The sequence below is a fragment of the Lagenorhynchus albirostris genome, chromosome 10 (genome assembly GCF_949774975.1).
Source record: "Lagenorhynchus albirostris chromosome 10, mLagAlb1.1, whole genome shotgun sequence".
Lineage (NCBI taxonomy): Eukaryota > Metazoa > Chordata > Mammalia > Artiodactyla > Delphinidae > Lagenorhynchus > Lagenorhynchus albirostris.
The window spans coordinates 51,207,376-51,232,392 of NC_083104.1; the positions used below are offsets into that span (position 1 = coordinate 51,207,376).

The following is a 25,017-nucleotide window of genomic DNA, read 5'->3' on the forward strand; positions in this document are numbered from 1 at the left end:
CAGGACAGAAAAACCATAATAGACACTCCCATTAAAAAAAGGGGAGGGGCTTCCCTGGTGGCGCAGTGGTTGAGAGTCCGCCTGCCAATGCAGGGGACACGGGTTCGTGCCCCAGTCCGGGAAGATCCCACATGCTGCGGAGCAGCTAGACCCGTGAGCCATGGCCGCTGAACCTGCGCGTCCGGAGCCTGTGCTCCGCAACGGGAGAGGCCCGCGTACCGCAAAAAAAAAAAAAAAAAAAAAGGAAGGAGGGCTTCCCTGGTGGCGCAGTCGTTAAGAATCCACCTGCCCGGTGCAGGGTATGCGGGTTTGAGCCCTGGTCCGGGAAGATCCCACATGCCGTGGAGCAAATAAGCCCGTGCACCACAGCTACTGAGCCTGTGCTCTGAAGCCCGTGAACCACAACTACTGAAGCCCGTGTGCCTAGAACCTGTGCTCTGCAACAAGAGAAGCCACCGCCATGAGAAGCCTGTGCACCGCAACGAAGAGTAGCCCCAGCTCGCCGCAACTGGAGAAAGCCTGCGCACGGCAACAAGGACCCAATGCAGCCAAAAATTTTTTAAAAATAAATTAAATAAATAAGTTTCTTTAAAAAGGTTGGGGGAAGGAACGGGAACTTCATAGTAGTCACTGATTTATAGCAATTTTGAAATCCAACAGGAACCTGCTGTTAGTTCCCTTATTACAGGGGTCATGAATGTTCCATCATGAAGGTTTCATTCTCTCTTTGGGTGTGCTTCTCTAAATCAGTGTTTTCTTCTGTTCTTGGTTTCGCCCTGGACTCTGGGCTCTGCCCCTGAAATCTTTTCTTCTTTTGTATCAAAATGTCCTGTGTTTTCAGCTGATTGTCGTTTTCAACCTACTTCCCTTAGAAAGTTGGGGATCCAGAAAGCTTTTCTGTCTTTTCATAGCACTCTTCAAAAGCACTGATAGTGCTTTCATTAGTGTAACTCTCTTTAAAAATTATAAATTTTGTATGAATTTCATCAAGGTTCCTGCCATATTTCCCTCCATGTTGTTTTTCCAGCATTTATCTTTCTCTTCAGTGCTAGTCGCTTCACTGTAGCTTGAGAAGAATCTGCCTCTTTCCATCTCTAAAACTTTGCTCTCCTTGCTCCTGTATCTGTACTTTACCCTTTGTTTCATTCACCATTGTATCCAGCACTTCACCTTATTAGTAGTTAAGGACTAAGTAGAATGGAGTTTTCTCTTTATACTTGAACCTTTTAAAGTAGTATTTGAGGATTTCTGAGAATGCCTCGTCTAGGCAGTCTGGCACACTAGAAACCATGGTATCTCCTGAATGACAGTACCCTCTAATCCCCCTTCCCCTCCCTCTGCTTCCCAACCAAGTGATTACCAGCTTAGAGTGGATTCTAGAGCAGGGATCAGCAAACTATAGTGCACAGGCCAAATCCAGCCAACTGTCTGTTTTTGTTTCACCCATGAGCTAGGAATATTTTTTACATCTTTAAATGATTAAAAATAGTCAAAAGAAGGATAATATTGCATGACGTGTGAAAACCATATGAAATTCAAATTTCAGTGTCCACAACTAGAGCTTTATTGGAATACAACCTTGTTCATTGTATATTGTCTGTGGCTGCTTTCGGGCTACAATGGCAGAGTTGAGAAATGGCAACAGGAACCATATGGCCCATAAAGTCTAAAATATTTGCTCTCTTGTCTTTTACAGAAAAAAATTACTGACCTCTGTTTTAGAGTGGTTAGACAGCTGGGCAAAGCTCTTCTGTTCTGTTTCAGCCCATTAATATTTTCTGGTATGATTGTTAACACAGTTATATTTGAAAGAGCTTTAGTAGAATTGGAAGCCAGCTTCGCTTGTCCCTTCAGCCCAACCTCTACTTGTGCTGCTGCTCTCAAACGTAATTTATCTAAACACATCTCCTCTTGGTGTGCACACTCATTCTCCTTTTCTTGGAGTAATATTTGACATTAAAGCCCATTACTCTTTTTGACTGTCTTCCTATGTAATTCATTCTCCTTGCTGGTGCTAAAGGGATTTTATAGTATTTTTGGGTGAACTTTTTAAAGCTGTATCAGGAAATGGAGTGATGATTGCAAGATAAAACAGTTCATTCAACAGTTTATTCGTGGCCCATTACTCTTTTTGACTGTATTCTTATGTAACTCATTCTCCTTGCTGGCGCTAAAGGGATTTTATAGTATTTTTGGGTGAACTTTTTAAAGCTGTATCAGAAAATGGAGTGATGATTGTGAGATAAAACAGTTCATTCAACAGTTTATTCCCTATGCAGGCATCCTTTTCCTACTTTGTAGGCCAGACAGTCAAAACCAAGGTGAGGGGAAACATTAGGCAAACATGGATTGTAAAAAGGTTTACTTGTAATACATGCAAGGTATAAGCAAGGTTAGAATGGGGAGCTCAGAATGTCCTCTGTCTTTACACTATTCGTATATCCCAAACACTCCCATTAGCAGCCCCTCTGCTTAAACAAAGTGATTCTCCAAGGTAAGAGTGAGGTAGATTAGGGTTAACTATTCAGACCATGCAAGTTCTTACCAAATTTGGTAATGCCCATGTCCAGGTTTAGAGACCTAACTGTCACATCTGAGATAGTCACAAGGCTGCATTTATTTGTCTCTGCATCTTCTGTGGGACTTTTAAAAGCCATTATATTCTACTCCCCCACCACTCCCTACTAGCTTATTTGGCCCTAGTCATAAGAAATTACTGCATAATAAAGAAATTATGATTAGAGTAAATTGTGACTTTCAAAGTTAGACTTTCCTATGTATGTCCTTAGTCATTGGCACATTTTTCTGGCCTTATCTGGGATCTGTTCAGATGCTCTGCATCCCCTTGAAGGATTTTGACATTGTGTTATGGCTGGCGGGTTAATGTATCGACGTTAGCATTCTGTTGTATGTATGATACCTTAGTAAACTGCATATACACTGTAGTAATCCTTCATACTGATCTCCCCTTCACTTCTCCATTCCTCTGTAAAACTTTCTGTCTTCCACACTTTAGTACACTAAGGTTGTTAACTGGCTCTGCTCTGGTACATCTGCACAGGTCTCCTCTACCACTTGAGATGTATACTTTCTAGGCGTCAGTTGTTTGTTCTCAAACTTGCCTAATGGTTGCTCTTATTATTGTAACAAAGTAATTTGCAAGAAGTGGTAATATAAAGGAACAAAATATATTAATGAATGTGGAAAGAACTTTGTTTTTATGAAAACTGTGTTGAATGTTTAGGAACTGCTTGGTAAGGACCAGTCCCTAAGGAAATTTCTGTTCAGTGGCTTAGACAAAGACAACTGTGAAAGATTGGGAAGAAATTGTAAAAATCTAGGCATATGCACTCCTATCAGAGGACCCACTGTCGAAAGCAATAAACCCTGCCATATTAAGAGATTGTAAATGAATGTAGTATCTTATAAGATGTTAAGATAATATGGTTAGCTATCTTTTTGTTTCTTTGCTTTAGCTGATTATTTTCAGGTAATCAGTTAGTTACTAGTACTGATTATGGGCATGGGGTTGGGAGTTTTATTATTTTATTGGATTTTTTAATATCTAGGGAGTAACTATAATTTATTTACTCTTCTAATTGAATTTCCTATAGCAAGCATACATCCATTCCTCTTTTAGTTTATGAAATTGTCATTGCTTTTAATTTGCAGTTTTATATTGCCTTAAACTTTATGCTGTTCTGTGGTCCATCTCTTATTGCTGTTAAAACGCATATACAAAGACCTTCTGAGGTTTTTGTTTGTTTTTAAGATAAGGAGCTTTTTATACACCTTTGGAAATCCTGAGTATTTTTTATTTTTTAGGATGACTTTTTTAAGTCCAGTTTTGCAGTATTAATATTTCCTTTGGTAGATGATAAACTTAATTGAAGAGATATTTTCTGTTTAATTTTTTAACCAGAGAGATTTTTTAAGTGAATTGTCCATTGGAATGTACATCTTAGGTATTTGAAAACCATTTCATGTGTTGGATTTTTACCACGAAGAAAATAAATAATAGAGTTATCAGCCAGATTTCAGTTAGAAGACAGAATCCACAAGTTATTTTTGCAGAGAGAATTTAATATAATTTGTTAAATGGGTATTGATGAATTAAGAATGCAAGAAGAGAACACTAAAGTATTATGGAAGAAGCCGAGGAGGCGAGAAGATTACTGACCCTTCTGCCGGCTTCACAATCCATCAGTGCAGAGCCTTCCTGGCTTTATTCTCCTTCCCCCCCAAACAGGTGTCTCCTCCCCAGCTACCTATACCACAGTACTCTCAGCAGCTGTGTTAAGATTCCTTAGTTGAGCTTTGTGACGACAGTTCTCCATGAAACCAAGTTACCTCTGTTGATTCTGGTTTCTCCACTGTCATTAAGAGCAAAGACACTATTTTAGTGTCTTCTGCACAACAATTACATATAGCAGCTGACTACCCGGGAAATAATATTTATAATTCATACTACTTCTGTTAAACAACTCCCCTCCCCATTTAAATACTGGTTAATTTGAAAAAAATAAAAATAAAAAATAAAGTATCATGGATGTAGCAATCACAGTAAATAGCTCCTACCCCTAAAGCTGGAAGAACAAAATGAGTTTAAAATTATTGAAACATAGAGGCTTAGAGGAGAGGCCCTGCAGAGCTGTGACTTGACCTCTGTGGAGCAGGTACTAGCTATCTGGTGTCTCTGTCAGGCATAGTGAGCTGGTTTCAGTGAATGTTAGAAAAACTGCAGTCTGGAACTGCTATTGAAATGAGCAACCTGCCAGAGTTGCTAGGGTTTTACTGACAAGAAGAGGAAGTAGTTAGGAAGGAGCAGGTCCCTTCTTCCTTCAGCTTTCATTCTTTCCAGCATCCTTATTGACACAGTTTAACAGGAAACCATTAGAATCAGCAGAAAAATGGTTTGCTCAGTCCTAGGCCCAGCATCACAATATAAAATAGTGTATTTGGAGCTGAAAGACAATAGCTAATTATTGGCTGTTAAACAACTACTGCCTATTAAGTTTACTTTTTTATTGTGTATGTGCAATAAAAAAATCATTTGTGTATTTAAAGTTAATTTCAAGACGCTCATTTCTTTCACATTTGCTTTCCTGGCCACTGCAGCACATGTGGATCCTCTGCCTCACTTATTTGGCATCATTATTGACATTTAGGGTCATATAAACTGACTGCTCAACTTTTTAAATGTTTATCCTTTCACCTGTATTTCTTGTGTCCTTGGTCTTGCATTGAATGAGGGATGAGAGGGCTGTGTTCTTATAGTTTGGATTCTACTACCAGCCTCATCTAGTACCTTATAGAGAGTTAATCAACTACTGCTAAGTACCTTCTCTTTTCTGAAAAGTTGGAGATTTTTTTAATACCTTCTTATAAAATGGAATGTCTCAAAATTATGCCTTTTTCATATCAAAAGAGTTAATATTTTTCATGGTGTTCTCAGTGCTAAAATGCTTAAAAGTAAACTTTAAAAAATAAATTTATTTTTAATTATCAGGTGCTTCTAAGGAAGGAGGTGCCGGAGCAGTTGATGAAGATGATTTTATAAAGGCTTTTACAGATGTCCCTTCTATACAGGTAAGGATGCCAGTGAAGTGGCATTCCCCATGAATATTGCCTATGTGCCTGTTCGTAATATTATTTATTTTTGTCCCTGTTTTCCAAATTCTTTTCTTCCTGAATTGACTTAACAAATTATTATTTGTTGGTACAATTAGACTTCCAAGTGATTTTTTCAGTGAGGCTGAAATAAAATTGAATCCATATCATTGAATCATATTACATTGCAGTGTCCAACTACATCCACTTTTTTTTTTTAAAGGTGCCTGTGATACAATGTTCTTCCATTTTTTTTCCTCCTACTTTTCTGTCCACTTCATCTCTTTCTCCTTTAAAGCCACATCCTTCTTTACTTGACTGTTGAATACTGAGATTTCTTAAGGGTTGGTTCTGGGCCTCTCTTCTCGCTCTCCATTTCCTTCCTTCCTTCAAATCCATGGCTTTACTTCCTGCCTTTACATAGGTAATGCACAGGTTTTTATCGCTCAGCCAGAACTCTCTTTAGTGCGAAACTAATTTTTCCACTGATTGTTTATTTGACATCTCCTTTTACATGTCTCAGAGGCATCTCAAATTCAACGTGCCCGCAACTGGACTCATGATCTTCCCCTTCAAACCTACTCTTCCAGTGTTTTATATGTGGAAACCTAATCAGTTATACAAGTTAGAAACCTAGGAATTATTTTATTGCAGCCAATTCCTAACTTAGTGGTATTCAAACTTCTTCTCTCTGTATGCCCTCTAAAAGAATGTTTAAAAAATTATGTACCCCCTCACTGAAGTAAATTTTTGAGTCGGCCCTTTTTTCCCTTGTTAGGGAAGGGGGAGCCTGGCATTGTATTCCAGAGCAAAGCATCATAATAAGATTAGGAGTGGGAGAGGAACCTGCCTTTCTTTTTAAATATGGCAGAAGGACTTTTGTGAAGGGAAAGTGGGAGGCAGGAAAGGCTCAGAAGCCTCCAGTAATCACTCTGTAACAAATGTTTATCTGGTTCCCCTCCTGTCTCTTCAGCCTTGTCTCATGCCTTGCTCCCCTTTGTACTCTTGTTTTTGGCAAGTTTTTGTTTTAAGTAAAAGGGGAATTTAATGGCCATTGAAAGTGGAAAATATAAATAGGGCCTATTTGTTGGCAGTATCTGTTTGTACTACTCAGATGGTATCTAGGACCCCATTCTTTCTTATGTCTCATTTCTGGATTCTTCTGCATCGTCTTCCCTCATGGTCAGCAACATGGCTGCAGCTGTCCGAGCCTCACTCCCTTAGTACCCTCTGCCTCTTCCGCAGCTGACCATGTAAAACTTTGAAATTCACTCTAACTGAACTAATTTAGGTCATTTGCCCCCTCTGAACCTTGACTGTGATGTAGAGAAATACTGTGCACTGACTGACTTAGGCCTTGGGTCACTGTCTCTTCCCCTGATCCCCTTCGCACTCTTTACTACTGTACTTGGCCTTCTTTCAGTTTCTTTCAGTCACAGAGCCTTTGCACGTGCTGTTCACTGCAGGGAAGGCTGATCTTTCTCTATTTTGTCTAATGATGTCTGCCTCATGCTTTAGCTCTCAATTCAAGCTTGACTTTCCTAACTAGTTCAAACCCCCTATTGTATGTATACTTTCATGGCAGTACGTGCTTCTCCTTGGTGATACTTTCTATTTGCAATTTCATATTTTATATCATTTGATTAATTTTTTTCTTTCCCTGACTAGATTATAAGTTCCATAAGGCAAAGACCATGCCTGTTTTTTGCTCACCATAGTGTCCTTAGTGCCTAGAATGTTACATCCCTGTTATGTGAATATTTGTTAAGTGAATGAAAGGATAGTGGTGTTTGGCAGACAGTTAGCTCCAGAGGGAATAAAGCATGTAGCTTTCCTGGCTACAGTCTATTGAGAGGGTCGGAGGAGGGACTAACCTAAAACATGTCCTTTTGCAATATTGTATAATAAGTATACGGATGCAATAGATATGTTATATACCTGAAGTCATTTTGAGAACTCAGTCCTGTTTTTACTAATCTGTAGGATATTTGCATTTTGTTTTTTAAATGACAAAGTACTTTAAAAGTATATTTGAAGTTACTCATGAGTGGAGAAATACCCTTACCTGGGTAACAGGTAAGGAAGACAAAGCATTTTATTTTATTATTATCTATAATGTATTTTCATTCTCCATTTAAAAATGGTGCTAGGGGCTTCCCTGGTGGCGCAGTGGTTGAGAGTCCGCCTGCCGATGCAGGGGACACGGGTTCGTGACCCGGTCCGGGAAGATCCCACGTGCTGCGGAGCGGCTGGGCCCGTGAGCCATGGCTGCTGGACCTGCGCGTCCGGAGCCTGTGCTCCGCAACGGGAGAGGCCACGGCAGTGAGAGGCCCGCATAACGCAAAAAAAAAAAAAAAAAAAAAAAAAATGGTGCTAGAATGAGAAATAATACTATTACTGGAAAGATTATTTGAACATGAGGGTATAATTTTGCTGTGGCAAGAAATATTAATGTTATAATTTTGCATCTTTTCTTTAAGATCTATTCTAGTCGAGAACTTGAAGAAACATTAAATAAAATCAGGGAAATTTTGTCAGATGACAAACATGACTGGGATCAGCGTGCCAATGCAGTAAGTTTTTTATTTTTTATTTTCTTATCCCTCTCCTTGTTTTTTCAATGTTCTTTTTCAAAAACTTGGAAATTCAATAGTAGTACTACCTGGTATTTGCTTATGAAATAGAGAGTCTGATAGGTAACATTTCTTTCTGGAAAACACATTGAGATAATAGGCCTTTTCTTAGTTAGGGTCCATTTTTTTCTGTTTTGCTAATCAGGTGGAGCCTATCTCACCCATTTGTTAGTGTCTCCCCATGTGCTACTTTTTGAACTTCATTGATGCCCAGGGACCATGACTCTCCTTAGGGTTACATGGTTGTGGAGTAAAGGGAACCCTCCTGCACTGTTGGTGGGAATGTAAATTCATAGGGATGGCTTTAAATCTGTAGATTACTTTGGGCAGTATGGCCATTTAACAGTATTAATTCTTCCAATCCAAGAGCATGGGATGATTTCTTTGAATCATCTTTAGTTTCCTTTATCAACGTGTTATGGTTCTCAGCACATAAGTCTTTCATCTCCTTGTTCAGGTTTATTCCTAGGTTTGTTTTTTTTTTTTATGTGATTTATAAAGGGATTTTTTTTTTTTACTTTTTCTTTTTGATAGTTTATTGTTAATGTAAAGAAATGCAACAGATTTCTGTATGCTAATTTTGTATCCTGGTACCTTGCTGAATTCGTTTATCAGTTCTAATAGTTTTTGTGTGGGGTCTTTAGGGTTTTCTATATGAATTATCATGTCATCTGCATATAGTGACAATTTTTCTCTTCCCTTCCAGTTTGGATACCTTTAATTTCTTTTTTTGTCTGATTTCTGTGGCTAAGACTTCTAAGTTGAATAGAAGTGGTAGAGAGGCCATCCTTGTCTTGTTCCAGATTTTAGTGGGAAGGCTTTCAGCTTTTCACCATTGAGTATTGGGTTTGAGTTTGGCATAAACCATTGGCTGTGGGTTTGGCAAAAATAGCTTTTACTATGTTGAGATATGTTCCTTTTATACCCAGTTTGATAAGAGTTTTTATCATGAATGGATGTTGAATTTTATTAAATGTTTTTTCTGCATCTGTTGAGATGATCATATGGTTTTTGACCACATTGACTTGTGTATGTTGAACCATCCTGTGACCCTGGGATGAATCCAACCTGACCATGGTGTATGATCCTTTTTATGTGTTGTTGGATTCAGTTTGCTAATATTTGTTGAGGATTTTTGCATCTATATTCATGAAAGATATTGACCTATAATTTTCTTTTTTGGTAGCGTCTTTGTCTGATTTTGGTATCAGGGCGATGGTGGCTTCATAGAATGATTTTGGGAGTATTCCTTCCTCTTCAGTCTTTTGAAAGAGTTTGAGAAGGATTGGTATAAGTTCTTTTTTGTACATTTGGTAGAACTCCCCAGTGAAGCCATCCAGTCCTGGACTTTGTTTGCAGGGAGTTTTTTTTATTGCAGATTCTATTTCACTCCTAGCAATTGGACTGTTCAAATTATCTATTTATTCTTGATTCAGTTTTGGTGGGCTGTATGTTTCTAGAAACTTGGATGGACTTGTTTTTATATTTTGTGCTGTTTTAACAATATTGCAATAAACATCCTTGCACATATTTATAACAATGGTGTTTTTATTTTTGTAGGTTAAATTTTTAAAAGTGGATTGCTGGGTAAAGAGTAGATGCAATTTTATTTTAGTAGACATTGCCAAAATATTTTGAACAAAGGTATTAGGCATCCATGATCTTAACAGTAAGAGCTATTACTGGGTGCTATCGAGTCTTTTTAACTTTTGCCAATCTAATGAAGGCAAATGATGTGTCTTTGTTGTAATTCGCATTTGCTTATCACTAGTATGGTTGAACACATTTTCTTATATTTATTTTGCCCAATTTAATATTTGGTTATTTGTCTTTTTCTTATTTTACTGTCATTCCTTGTGTATTGTACTTATATATTGCAGATAATTTTTTCCTACCATATTGTAATTTTTTTTAGTTGTTTAGATGCCTTCTGATTTCTCTTCTGCTTATGATAGTTTGCCTACCTTATATACCCTAAGATTGTATAACTATTCTTTCAGATGTTTTTCTAATATCCACAGTATTTTATTTTTATGTTTTCCATCCTTAATTCATCTTTAACTTTAAAGATATCTTTAAAAATTTAGAAAACCACAGAATTTAATATGAAATTATACATAATAATGGGTATGATAGGTAAACTTTTAGCTTGTATGTGTGAGCACAGATGTGTACCTGAGTGTATCTCAATTGACTGATTAATTTTATTAGGTATGTATGATGTTTATATGGAAAACATTTGGCAATCCTATTCTTAAAGGTTTAGAAATAGGGAGAAAGAGCTATTTGTGTCACAAAGTAAGTGTGATAATGTTAAAATATTGGAGATGGTGATGACTTAATGGTTGATCCTTTTGATTTTTTACTTTTGCTTATGGATGAATATAGTTTACAAATTTGGTTCTTTTAAAAATAGGCTTCTTAGTAGATAGTGGTGATGGTTGCACAACATTTTGAATGTACTTATTGCCACTGAGTTGTATACTTTAAAATGGTTAAAATGGTAAACTTTATTTTAATGTGTATTTTGTGACAATTTTGAAAAGACTCCCTTAAAACTTTAAAATTTACTTACCTACTCATACATGACATGTCTATTATGCATATAATTAAATCTATAATGTTCTTTTCCAGAAAGCTTTTTTGTTTGTTTGCATGTTTATTTAATAAAGATACATTTAATGCTGTTAAAATGTCTGAATATATAATGAAATATAATGAAAAAATTTTTAATTTTGTTCCAGTAGTGAAGTTTAGGTAGTTTTTTTTTTTGCACTGCCACTTTTTAATGTCAGTAATGAAAATTCTCTTTATTTCAGCTTAAGAAAATTCGATCATTGCTTGTTGCTGGAGCTGCACAATATGATTGCTTTTTCCAACATTTACGCTTGTTGGATGGAGCACTTAAACTTTCAGCTAAGGATCTTAGATCCCAGGTGGTTAGAGAAGCTTGCATTACTGTGGCGTAAGTATATTCTTTTTTGTGATAAGTATTTTTTATGAATGAATTTTGTACTCATTGATTTAGTGATTATTCAGTAAAGCATTAGCAGGATAACCCCAAAAAAGCATATATATATTCCAAAAATCATATATATAAGGATTAAATTTGTGTGGTTTAAAAAAAATCTTTCTTAATAGCACTTTATACCAACCTTAAAATATGTTTATATGTCTAAAATCTACTGGTGGATTTTTGGTCACTAACTCTGTGAGTATAAGAATAAAGTGGGGCTTCCCTGGTGGCGCAATGGTTGAGAGTCCGCCTGTCGATGCAGGGGACATGGGTTCGTGCCCCGGTCCGGGAAGATCCCACATGCCGCGAAGCAGCTGGGCCCGTGAGCCATGGCCGCTGAGACTGCGCGTCCGGAGCCTGTGCTCCACAACGAGAGAGGCCACAACAGTGAGAGGCCCGTGTACCACAAAAAAAAAAACAAAAAAAAAACAAAAAAAAAAAGAATAAAGTGAATGGGTCTGAGAACTGGCTATATGTAACTTTATCTTTGCTAATTTGGATATTAAGCTTTTTATTTCTGATATTTTAGCAGTTGTCTTGGAATTATAACATGCATCATTAACTTATCAAAGTCTAAACCTATTCTGTATGTTTATATTTTTCTAAAATTTAAGCATGGTAGAACACTTAATCTCCTTTTACCACTTCTCCCGACCAGAATACTTTGTTGTATATGTTGTTGTATTCCTTTGAAGAGAGGGAACACAAAGATGCCTACTATTAATATTCATAATCTGGATTTTACTAGATGTCCTAGTCAGAACAGAATAAACAAACAAATAAAAAACCCCTCAGGAAATAAAAACTATGAGGATTGCAAGAAAAGGAACAAAACTGCCCTTATTAACAAATGATATAACTATCCATGCAGAAAATGATAAGAATTGATAGATAAATTATTATAATTAAGGGAATATATAGCAAGATTGCTAGATACAAGTCAATATACCAAAATAATTGAATATCTCTTGATAGAAAAACAAAACAAAAATCCACAAATTGTAACCTTCAAAAATAGTCCGTGATGAGAATTCTGCTTCTTGCCATGATGCAACAACTGGTACAGGATTAGCCCCCTTGCAGAAAACTGGAGAAAATATGTTAAGACAACTGTGTACAGATGATGGACAGCAGGCAGAGCAGGAGTGTAATTCTTGAAACAAACAAGTCAGTTGAACAGTATGATCAGCACAGTTTTGACCTGGATGCATTTTCTGGACTGTGGAGAGGGAGGGAGAATGCAGGCAGAGCAAGGGAGTCTTACTGAGTTGAAGAAGAAGCAGATTGGAGGTTCCGAAAGCTGAAGTGGCTAAAATTTGCAGTGCAGAACACTGGAGAGGAGAGACATACAGAAAAAGAGCTATAGAAATCTGCATAGGGGATCCCATGAGTCTAGTTGAATACTAATCTGTGCATGTGAAAGGTACAACTCCCTGAGGACTGGAAAGAACTACTGGAAGCTATAAGATAAACAGCAATTCCCAGAGTTCACCTGGGCCGGGAGAGGTTCAAGTTCTGATGAGCCAGACTGGAGAAACGTTGTTGAACACCCAGGGCATTCAGTAGAGACCCCAGAAAGGCTGTTGTATAGGAATAGGACTGTTCAGGCTACTCTGGAGACTGAGTACTCTGCAGTATTCTCAGGCCACCCCTCCCAGTAAGCTTATAAGGATCAAGCTGATTCCAGAGTACATCACTGGCCTACCAGAACAAAACTCTTACACTCTTTAAAGGAAGACAGCAACATTTGGGCACAGGTGGCACCTCTCTGCTTCTGATTTGAGTTTCACATGGGAAAACTGAAGGTATAACTGAACACTACTGAGTCTGAGTACCTCTTTGAACCAGGAACCTGAAATTCTGGAACTAACTCTACCCCAACCATGTATTTTAAATTAGATATAAGTATATAGAAATTAAATAATTCCACAAACATTGTCAGAACTGTAATTACAGCATTCTTCCTAAGTGTTTTACCCAAAATCATATTAAATTAATTAGCCTGGATTAGTTGTTTAACTACAAATTTGGAAAGAGAAGACAGATGTCCTTAGAGTCACCCAACTAATCAATGTATGGTAGAGTTCTGTTTTCAATCAAGAATTCTGAAATCCTACACCAAAGATGTCAGGGAGTATTTGTGACCGAAATATTAATATTTCTCATTAATAGAAATAGAGAAATACTGGGACTTTCCTAGTGGCGCAGTGGTTAAAAATCTGCCTGCGAATGCAGGGGACATGGGTTTGATCACTGGTCCGGGTAGATCCCACATGCCACAGAGCAGCTAAGCCCATGCACCACAACTACTGAGCCTGTGCTCTAGAGCCCGCGAGCCACAACTACTGAGCCTGCACGCTACAACTGCTGAAGCCCATGCACCTAGAGCCCATGCTCCACAACAAAAGAAGCCACCGCAATGAGAAGCCCACACATGCAATGAAGAGTAGTCCCCGCTCACCACAACTAGAGAAAGCCCGCATGCAGCAATGAAGACCCAACACAGCCAAAAATAAAATTAAAAGAAAAAAAAGAAAGAAATAGAGGAGTACTGATTTGGGAAAGATTATTTGTAAAATATGTTGAATTTAAGATTGATATTGGGGCATCAGAATGGAAATATCCGATGGTTAAAGACTAAAGTTCAGGACAGTCAGAGCTGAGTGTTTTACATGTCATGTTAATGGTTAAATTCTGAGATCAGATGACTTCTGCATTGCAAAGAGATGGTTAAAATGCCAAATTTCAACTTTGCACTAGACAGTAAAAGGACGGGGAAAAGAAGGAAATAGGTAATATCTGCACTTGCCTTTCTCTCTTTTGTTTTTCTGCCATTGGAACTGGTTAAAATAAAAATTTTGTTAATTCAGTAAAAGAATATTTTAAAATTGTATGGTCCTACCTATATTTAATGTTGAACTATTTTTTTAGAAAACATTTTTCTGTCTTCCTTTATAGCCATCTTTCAACAGTTTTGGGAAACAAGTTTGATCATGGCGCTGAAGCCATTGTACCTACACTTTTTAATCTCGTCCCCAATAGTGCAAAAGTCATGGCAACTTCTGGATGTGCAGCAATCAGATTCATAATTCGGGTAGGTTCTTTTCTTTTCCTTTCTTTTCTTTTCTTTTCTTCTCTTTTTTCTATCTTTCTCTCTGTGTGTTTGTCCACTTCTCTGTCTGTATGTCTCTCTCTCAGTGTACTTAAATAAATCATTAGTATTTTTTTAAACCCCAAAGGAAAATTACATTTGAATTATTTTTCTGATAATAAAAGTAATACACAGTTATTATTGAACATTTAAATAGTACAGAGGATTACAAAGTAAACATGCTTGCATACAGAATATAATAGACATAATATGCATGTACATGTGTGAGTGTGTGTGTGTGTGTGTATAACCATGTTATAGGTGGTAGCAGGCAAATGTAAAACAATAAAAAAGTTACAGGCAGTGGTAAAAGATGACAGACAAATTCTTAATATTTCTCATCATCCACATCTTGAAGGTGCCCAAAAGAACAGAGTTAAAAAGAATAAATCTTCCACACTTGAATTCTGCTCTTCTGCAACTAACCACACTAGCCATTCAGTATGTACTTTTCCAAACTTCTGTTCTTGCCTATACAAACTGTATTTACTACAAAATGTAAATGTAGCATTTATATTTTACATATATGTAAAAATAATGTTTTTTTACACTTGCTTTTTAAACTTCATGTACTTGGGCAGCTTCCCTTGTCCATACATATAATTCTTTTTAATGTCTAAATCAGTTCTCTATTAAAGAACATAATATTAAATTGTCCTCACCATTCTTCTCCCTGAGGTTTATGAAGTTCTTTCTCTCCACCCTTTACCAACATTGAGCATTATTAGTATCTTAAAGGTTTTAAAAATTTAATAATTGAAATATTATTTCATATTCTACTCTGCATTTCTTGCATTATTAGAGACATTAGGTATTTTTTTTCCTTTAATAGTTTTTCTTTGGATTGCCAGTTTATACTTTGTGCATTTTTTTCCTCACTTATTTCTAAGGCCTTTTTTATATGTTTTAAGAACAGTCAGCCCTCCTTATCCATGGGTTCTGCATCTGTGGGTTCAACCAACCTCAGATCAAAAATATTTGGGGGAAAAAAATCCCAGAGAGTTCCAAAAAGCAAAACTTGAATTTGCCTCCTGCTGGCATCTATTTATAGAACATTTACAGTAATTACAACTATTTACTTATCATTTACATTGTATTAACTATAATAAGTAATCTAGAGATGACTTAAAGTATACAGGAGGATGTGTGTAGGTTTTATGCAAATACTGCACCATTTTATATAAGGGACTTGAGCATCCACAGATTTTGGAACCACCCCTGTGGACACTGAAGGATGATTGTAAATTAATTCTATGTTGTAAATATTTTCTACCAGTTTGTCAATTCTTCAAATATCGTTTAAGTTATCGTTTGTTATATATAGAACTTTGAAATTTTTTTGCTTTGAGACAATGCTCCTTTTGTGGTTTTTGTTATAGTTAAAACAACCTTCCCCATTTCTCAATTATAAAAATATTCAATTGTTTAAAACTTTCATGATTTTGTTTCTTAGGTTTAGGTCTAACTCAGTTTTATTTCTGTGTGAAATACAGGTATCTAACTTCATTTTCCCCCAAATACAAAGCCATTTGACCCAGTGGCACGTAGTGAATTACAGTTCAGTCTTTTCTTAAAATATCACTGTTTTCATGTAGTAAATTTCCCTAAATATATGGGTCTGTTTTTTAAATGCCTTTTCAGTTTCTGTGATCAGTTTGTCCTCTCCTGTTAAGTGATGTTTTTTTCTAATACTGCTGTACCAGAAGGTTTTTTTCAGCAATTAAATCCAGTGCCTATGAAGAAATCTATGAATCTATCTATGGAAATGTTCATTTCTTTCTGTTTTAATATTTTTGTAAGCTTCACTAAATCTGGCTCCTTCATAACAGTGTTCAAAAATAGTGGAAATTATTGAAATCTTTGTTTTATCCCTGTGTTTAATGGGAGTGCTTTAAATATGATGTCTGGGATAACTTTCTCGATACTTTACATTAGGTTATGAGAATTTCCTCCTATTTCTATTTTGCTAAATTTTAGTCAGCAATAGATGTGGAATCTTGTCATATATCCCTTTAATATCTTTAGAAATGGTTGTCTCTTTTCATTTATCCATTGTACATTCATGAGCTAAATTCTGCTTGATCATTGTACCATATGATGCTGCTAGGTGCAGTTGGCTAATTAAGATTTTGGTATTTACTTAATATGAGTCTTTTGTAGAATTTTCTTTAATTTTTCTGTTGTTTAACATATTTTGTTATTAGGGTTTGCTGACTCAAAGTTATCCGATAACATTTCTAGTGGTTTAGACTGGGCGTTCTTGCATCTCTTTTTGAAGTATTCTTGGTTATTTGTGTTTTCTCAGAATATCTATTTCATATAGATTTTAAGACTCTTTGGCATGAGGTTTTATACTGTTAATTTTAAAAAAAGTTTCTTCCACTGTGGTTATATTGCCATTTTTTTCTTATTATATTATTATATGTTCTTTTAAAAAAAAAACACTTGCTAGAGGTATTGTTATGGATTTTTTATAAGCTTCAAGTTTGTTTTATTGGTACCAATGGGGTTCTTTAATTTTTTCTAGTTCTTTAGTTTCTACATTTGTGTTTCTTAATTCCTTTCTTTGACTTGCTGTGGCTTACCTCTTTTTTTTCCCCTAGATTTTTGTGGTATATCCTTAGGTAATTTGTCATAGTTTTTGTTGTTTAATATTATAACGCTTTCTTATTATAATGTTTTCTTCTGAGTTTGGCATTAGCAGCATCCAGTGATTTAGATTTATCACATTCTCTTTATTTTATAATTCTCAATCATTTGTAATTTCCATTTCAACTTTCTCTTTGAATTACATAAGGATATTGTTTGCATTTTCAGATGGTTCTTTTGTTGTTCTTATCATCTTGTAATCTCATGATATTCTGATCATACAATTTCTTCTTCATTGAATAACCTGAATTTTGTTAGTATCCTAATACATCATAAATTTAGATAGTCTTTTAGTATTTGCAAAGTATGAAATTCATTTATAGGGTACTTTATTCATTACTAAATCTAGTTTGTTTATTATTCAAATTCTTCATGGTCTCATTTTTTTAAAAAACTGCTTTATCTGGCAAATTCTGATTCTAGTTTTTATCAACTTTATTTTCCTAACAATTCTTGCTTCATGTACTTTATGGGTGCAAGTTTTTGACTACTACCATCTTGAAATAGTATTTTTTCTTTCCTGTCTTTTCTGTTTTATGTTCATTGTATTTGCTCCTTACCTGTTTCATTATTTTCTTAGAAGTTTCTTACTCATTGTCAGTGTCAGGAATAAAACCTCTGTTTTACTTCTCCAGCCTTTTAAAAAGTATATATTTTATCTTATTCATGTCATTTTTTTTCCCTTAACCATTAAATTAAATTGAGCCAAAGACATTTTCATTTTCAGCAATTGAAATTAATTGCTTTTTTTTTTTTTTTTTTTTTGCTGCCTTTATTCCTGCCCAATCTTTATTAGGAAACTCTTCCCATTTAAAATTTTTGTTTGATTTTAGTGTGTTCTCAATTTTCATATATATTTATCTTTGCATATTTCAAAATGCTTTTCTTTGCCCGTTTACAAGAACTCAAAAATTGGACTTTAAGTTCACATTTCTTTTCCCTCAGAATTATGTCCTTTTCACTCAATTGTTTTCTTAACTTTTTATTGTTTCTATAATAAGTTAGATATCATTTGATTTTTTAATTTAAAACAAAACACCACCTTAGGAGGCTTTATAGAAGAGTCTCTGTGTCAGGAGTTCCCTCACGGCAGGCCTTGGAGTAGATCATCTTTCATTAGTGCTTTCTTTACATAGTGGAGCCAGATTTCTGACTAAAATGAAGTTTCCTTAAATTTATGTTAGTTTTCATGGATCATTTATTTATTGCTTCTGTTTGTCATTTATCATTTCCTAAATATTTTTTTGTTTTCTGTCTTACAGCTGTATATGTTCTCAGGAAAAATTCCTTTAAATTCTACTTACTATCTTATGATCTCACTGAAAATACAAATCGGGTGTTATGTTGTTGTTTTTTTACATTATTTCCTGTTTTCTATATTTTGTTTCCCAGATTCTGACTTGGTGTTTGATTGAATGTGTCATCTGTAAGGGTGTCATCTGTGTGTCATCTGTAAGACAATGTGTCATCTGTAAGACCCATTGTGAGGGTCACTTTTTATTTTCCTTTGGTATAGCTCCCCCGAATATGGTGTAGCAATAGTTAGGTTAGTCTTTTGCCCCATCGCTGCCACTGTGTTGGATGTGGGTTAATCAGTCAGCAGTAGGGTTTTGAGGAGGTTATGAGAGAGGAGGAAGAAGGTAGGTGAGACCTCCTATGTAGTATGTTGTGGCTAGGGAGTCTCCTTGGGCTTTAACACCACAGTAATGTTTGAGGATGGGTTCTTCTGGATGCTCTAAGGGAGCCGGGTCCACAGAGCCCTTCCACGCTGAATGTAACAGTTGAATAATATTCAGGTCAGCACTGTGTTGCATTATCCTCATTTGAACAACTTCAGGTCTGTGGGTGGTTTCCCTCTGTAGGAACTGAAAAAAGTTTTCCCTCTAATTTTGGTTGAGTTAGTTGTGGCACACACTGATGTGCCATTCACGTTCTCCTTCACTGAAAGACTTGTTTCCCCAGGACTGGAAGCAATGTGGGCAGACAGTCTTCAGCTGCCAGCCTCTTCAAGGATTGCCTCAGCTTGCAGAGAGCTGCTTTTCCCAAGGTCTTGCCTCTTCCTGGTTATGGCCCATATCTAATAACTGATTGATGTAGAAGTATAGTGCTGTGGCTATCTTAGACCAATTTGAGACTACTCTGAAGGACCATTTTAGCTCCAGAGCTTCCCAAAGCTTCAGCTTTGGGCAAAGATGTCCTTGGGCCATATCACAGATTGATTTCTTCTTCTGCTCACTCCTGCTTTCTTCTCCTCACTTCCACTGGTGTTGATCCCAAGAGCACTTCTTAATATCCTGAATGCTAAACTCCATCTCAGAGCCTGCCTCCTAGAGAACCCAACCTGTACCATTAGCTCAGAAGAAAAATAGGAGATTTAAAACATCAAATACGTATGCTTAAGTTACTATTTTATTCTTGTGTCAATTATGAACTTTTCAGTGTTTGCTTCACTAAAGAAGAACATAAGAATTACTAATAGAAACCAGAAGATTGTATATACTGACCCTTACCTGAATTCTAGAGAGCTGTGGTTCAGCCAGGATGAAAGTTCAATTAAAATCACCATTTCAAAGTACATTCACAGTAGTTATGTACATTCACAGAGTTATTCACTCTGATAACCTGCTTTGATGACATAGCAGTTACTGTCTTCTCCAGCAGTAGCAGTACGTCAGAAAATAAGACCAGTACATGCCTGGTCCCTCTTAGTGCTCCATCCCCTCAAAGTACACTATCCTAACAGTTATCTGTATTTATACAGTTAACTTGTCTTTATTATTTAATATTACAATCACATCTGCCCTTGTGAAACTATATCATTACTATTACTTTAATTTGGGGAAACTTTTTGACTGGTCTTAATTTCTTTCAAAATCTGATTTTATGGTATTTTTGTTCTGTTCTAATATAGCTAAATACTTGAATGCAAGGCAAATAGAAGAAGAGATTATGTAAAGTACACAGTATTTTTCAACCTCTTCTAAAATATCTTTTTCAGCATACTCATGTACCCAGACTTATACCTTTAATAACAAGCAATTGCACATCAAAATCAGTTCCTGTAAGGAGGTAAGTTTTGAAAAAACTTACTATAGCTTTATGTTGGATATTGCATTATGTTTAGTTCTTAGTTGGGTGCAAAAATTAGTTGTCATCAATTTCTTGCCTTCTAGAAACCTTATTAAAATTTTTTAATCATTTAACATAAATTTAACATAAAATTTAACATAATTTTTGTGTTATATAAGGGAAAAAGGAACGAAGTGCTTATTATGGCTATGCACACTTCTCAGTTTTATCCTATTAAGGTTTGGTTTATTTGGGCCACTAGTTGTTTGGTATTCAGAGAGTATGGAGTCTAGAGTCAGCCCTTACCTAGAGTCCTACAACTGTGACTGATTGTCCTACCGCAGGCAGTTATTTTAACTGCCCTGAACCTCAGTGTTTTCGTATGTTAGTGGGGCTAATAATGTGGACCCCATGGAGTTGTGAGGGTTAAATGAGAAACACAATGGTAGAATTGAACATAGTGTTTGGCACAGAGTATGCAGCCATAACACATCAGTCTGTCAGTATCTCTCTCTCTCCTTATGGTTTCTACAATCTTGAATATCATCACTATCTCCACAAATAATAAAGACAGCAAAAACAAGATTTGTGCATTGGATATTTAAGAAAATTGTAAAGAACTCTTTCCCCTTTTTTGTTTGATAAATATGTTTATTTAAGTACTTTGAATGTTAGGAAAAATAAGACATCATTATTACCTGTAAGTGATTCGGAATTTTGGGACAGTTGTTTAATTACCTCTCTCTTATGTCAGGGGTCGGCAAACAACAGCCCACTGGTCGAATCTGTCCAACAGTCTAGTTTTCTATGGCCCACAAGCTAAGACTGTTTTTTACGTTTTTGAAGGGTAGTTAAAAAGGGGTAAAGAAAAATATATAAAATAGAGACTATGTATGTGCTTCTCAAAGTTTAAAATATTTACTGCCTAAAATATTTACTATCTGGCCCTTTACAGAAAAGGTTTACCAGTCTCTGTCTTACACTGAAGAAAATGGTAATTGGAGAAATAGGAATGTGACAGAGAAGAGGAAGTCAGGAAATGCATCAGAAAATTACCTTGAAAATGGGGAGCAATTCAATACCTGTAAGGGAAGAGAGTGGGGTATAATGTACACAGAGATGGAAAGCTATGCTTTGTGCTGCAGAGCCATTGGACAGACCACTGAGGCCAGAACACATGATAAATGGGAGGATTCAGTAGGAAAAGAGACTGACTGAGGGGAAGAAGGGGATAGGTTGAAGTCAAAGTATAGAAGGCTTTGAATGTCAGGAAGAGAAATTTTGATATTGTTCCATTAGCAGTTTTTGGTGAGGAGGTAATGTCATCCATCCTAGTTTTTATTTCAGCTATGAACAGCAATTAAAAAGGGACAATGAGGGCTTCCCTGGTGGCGCAGTGGTTGAGAGCCCGCCTGCCGATGCGGGGGACAGGGGTTCGTGCCCCGGTCTGGGAAGATCCCACATGCCGCCGAGCGGCTAGGACCGTGAGCCATGGCCGCTGAGCCTGAGCGTCTGGAGCCTGTACTCTGCAATGGGAGAGGCCACAAAGTGAGAGGCCCGCGTACCGCAAAAAAAAAAAAAAAAAGGGGACAATGAGAAGCATTGGTTTAATTAAGTAGGACTTCTTACAGCTCATGTAAGAGAGGCAGGGTCCGAACTAGAGCTGTATTTATGATAATTGATTGAAGGAGGTTTTATTCAATAAATTCAGGAGATTTCAGATATAGAAATGAGTCTTGATAATTGGATATGGATGAGGAAGGTGATGTCAAGTGCTTCAGACTGTGATCTCTAGAGTCAGAATGCCAGGGTTTAAGGCCGTGCTCTATCCTTTGGGCAAATTAATTTAACCTCCATGTTTCTCTTTTTTCTAATCTGTATCATATGGGCTCGAAGAGTAGAATTGAGAGGGTAAGAATTAAATTTGTTGTTCTGTATCAGTATGTAGTGTTTGAGTTGACACTCACTGCCTGTGTAGAGATGTCTGTGAGCTGGTTGACACTCTGACTTAATGGCTGAATTGAAGAACCAGTGCTGGAGATAAAGGACTAGGTGTGAGAAGTACAGCTGATAGAGCTAAGGGTACAGGTGATACTGCCCAAGAAAAGACAATAAAAGGGAAGTGGGCTGAGATCAGCACCAACCAGGTGGGCACCTATGTAAGGGTAGGTGGAGGGAAAGTGTTAATAAAGGAAGAAAAACAGGGCAGAGCTGTGTCGTCAGATGCCAAGAAAGAACAAAAGCTCAAGAACGAGACAGTTGAAGAAGTTAAGAACCAGAAGGCTAAGGAGAAAACACCAAATACTTGATTAAGAATCATTTGCATATATATTTAAGGGAACAAATGTAGAAATGGAAGATCCATCCCAGCTTTCTTGGTCACCATTGTATGTCTTCAGTTTATAGTACGCAGTAGGTGTTCGGTAAATATCTTTTAAATTAAGTTAAATTGTATATTTGACAGACATTTTAAGTTAAAATTATGGGGAACCCTTAAGGTCTTTTTGAACTATTAAGCATAGGAATAGTTGGAGCCTTAAATAAGTTAAGTGGGACTTCCCTGGTGGCACAGTGGTTAAGAATCTGCCTGCCAATGCAGGGGACACGGGTTCGAGCCCTGGTCCGGGAAGATCCCACATGCCACGGAGCAACTAAGCCCGTGCACCACAACTACTGAACCTGCACTCTAGAACCCGTGAGCCACAACTACTGAGCCCGTGAGCCACAGCTCTGGAAGCCTGCGTGCCTAGAGCCTGTGCTCCGCAACAAGAGAAGACACTGCAATGAGAAGCCCGTGCACTGCAACGAAGAGTAGCCCCCACTTGCCACAACTAGAGAAAGACCGCACCCAGCAACGAAGACCCAATGCAGCCAAAGCTAAATAAAAAAGAAATTTATTTTTTAAATTAATTAATTATTTGACAGTAAAGATATCTAAAAACATGTCTTATGCTTTAATTTAGGGGGCAAAGTGGAATATTATAGAAGAAAGTGTTAACATTTAGTTATAAATTAATATAACTTAATATAATGTTATGACATTTAGTTATAATTAACTTTTATTTTTCAGGCGTTCATTTGAATTTTTAGATTTGTTGTTGCAGGAGTGGCAGACTCATTCATTGGAAAGGTATGCATTGACTATTCCTGTCCCACCACCCTCCCCTCCCCATTGTCACCGGTTCTTTAGAAATTGATGTGACTGGTTTTGCATTATTTCTCATTTTGCTTTAACAGTTATTAGCACTGATTTTCCCTTAAAGCTGTGGTGCTCCTCTTATTCATTACAGCTATGATTTTCTTCTTTGTGGGTGAGTGAGGGTCTCTTAGTAAATGGGTTATATAAGGTATTCCAGGTTAAATTGGGCAAATATTTTAAAATGTATTTCTAGTCACATGAGATAGGTTTCCTGAGGTGCAGTTAACCAAGTAATGAATTATTTAAGATAGAAGAAAGGCACTTCCTTTCAGAGGAAAGAGATTAAAAAAGTGAAAGAGGAATTTTCTGGTGGTCCAGTGGTTAGGACTTGGCGCTTTCACTGCCAGTGCCCGGGTTCGATCCCTGGTCAGGGAACTAAGATCCTGCAAGCCTTGCTGTGCGGCCATTAAAAAAAAAGGTGAGAGAGATTTGTTGGAAAGTTTTTCCACACCAGTTGTCAGTTGTCATTGGTCAAGTATACACTGGGCAGCATCTAATGAAGCTCTGAGATGAACAAGAGGAAAATGTTGGTCACTGGCTATTTGCATGGCTGTATTTCTCATTAATTTCAAGTTTGAAGCTTGGGATATACATGCATTTATGTTGAACACGTTGCTGATTTTCCATTCTCATGGAAATCATTAAATCTATTCATAACCCATTTCTAAAAAATAGAATTTGTTGTTTACTGCAGGCATGACATAATTCCAAATTTTCTTTAAGTTCCTTTGTGACAGCTGCTATTCAGTTTGGTTAGATTATAACTGATCGTACTATTAGCAAATAATTTTATACATTGGTAGATTAGTGAGGAACCACACAAAAGGTTTTTTTTAATTCATAAAAAATTTGAGATTTGAGTGCTATATGTCTGGACTCCATCTGAAAATAATTATGTCCAGGTTTATAATGTTTGACTTGTCAGAAGGAAACGATACATGAATGAAATGCATGGGATGGGTTATTAGGAAATCTTGCAATCTTAGATTTATTATTGTGTACTAATTATCTTTTTATCTCCCTTGCCCCTTTGTGATTGATGCATAATGTATAGGCAGTATCATTTATGGTGAAATACATAGTTTTACACATGAATCTAAAGGTGTTTTATTTTATAGACATGCAGCCGTCTTGGTTGAAACTATTAAGAAGGGAATTCATGATGCTGATGCAGAGGCCAGAGTGGAGGCAAGAAAGTAAGTCTATAATGTAGTTTTTGACAGTTTAAACATACTTTGGTCTTTTCTTTGACAGGAATTATATTGGGAGAATGAAAATATCATTCAAATGTCCCAAGTATTCTATTTGATTAGCTCTTTAGTAAAATGGAGGTTGATTTGTCTCCATTAAATCTGTACTGGGTGTCTTAACAGTTCACTTAGCATTGTCATTTGTACATTCAACAGTATTCCCGTTCCATCATAACATACTCACTTTTGCTGTGAATAAAAATAACTAATTTATTGAACATTTAACATGTACCTGATACTGTTTAGGGCAGTAGGTATATGTTATTTTCTAATCCTTAAAATGATCCCACAAAGGTGCTGTCTCCTTATGTTGGCAACTGACTTTTGGAGATTTGGGAGTTTACCCAAGGCCACACAGACCCTAAGGATTACAGCCAGCTTTTGAACTGAGATCTCCTTTTCTCAAAAGCTTGCCGTCTTTCTACCAAAACTTGTTAAAT

General features: G+C 36.6%; 1 protein-coding gene across 23 annotated transcripts in view; it reads left to right on the plus strand.

Annotated features, from left to right (window-relative positions):
- CLASP2 (cytoplasmic linker associated protein 2) overlaps window positions 1-25,017 on the plus strand; it is a 178,020-nt gene that overhangs the window by 64,782 nt on the left and 88,221 nt on the right. For all 23 annotated transcript variants that reach the window (XM_060162436.1, XM_060162421.1, XM_060162424.1 and 20 more), the window contains 7 exons: window positions 5,510-5,589; window positions 8,091-8,183; window positions 11,063-11,208; window positions 14,218-14,353; window positions 20,058-20,128; window positions 23,199-23,258; window positions 24,446-24,523. In XM_060162436.1, coding sequence (XP_060018419.1) covers window positions 5,510-5,589; window positions 8,091-8,183; window positions 11,063-11,208; window positions 14,218-14,353; window positions 20,058-20,128; window positions 23,199-23,258; window positions 24,446-24,523 — 664 coding nt within the window. The remainder of the gene's footprint in view (window positions 1-5,509; window positions 5,590-8,090; window positions 8,184-11,062; window positions 11,209-14,217; window positions 14,354-20,057; window positions 20,129-23,198; window positions 23,259-24,445; window positions 24,524-25,017) is intronic.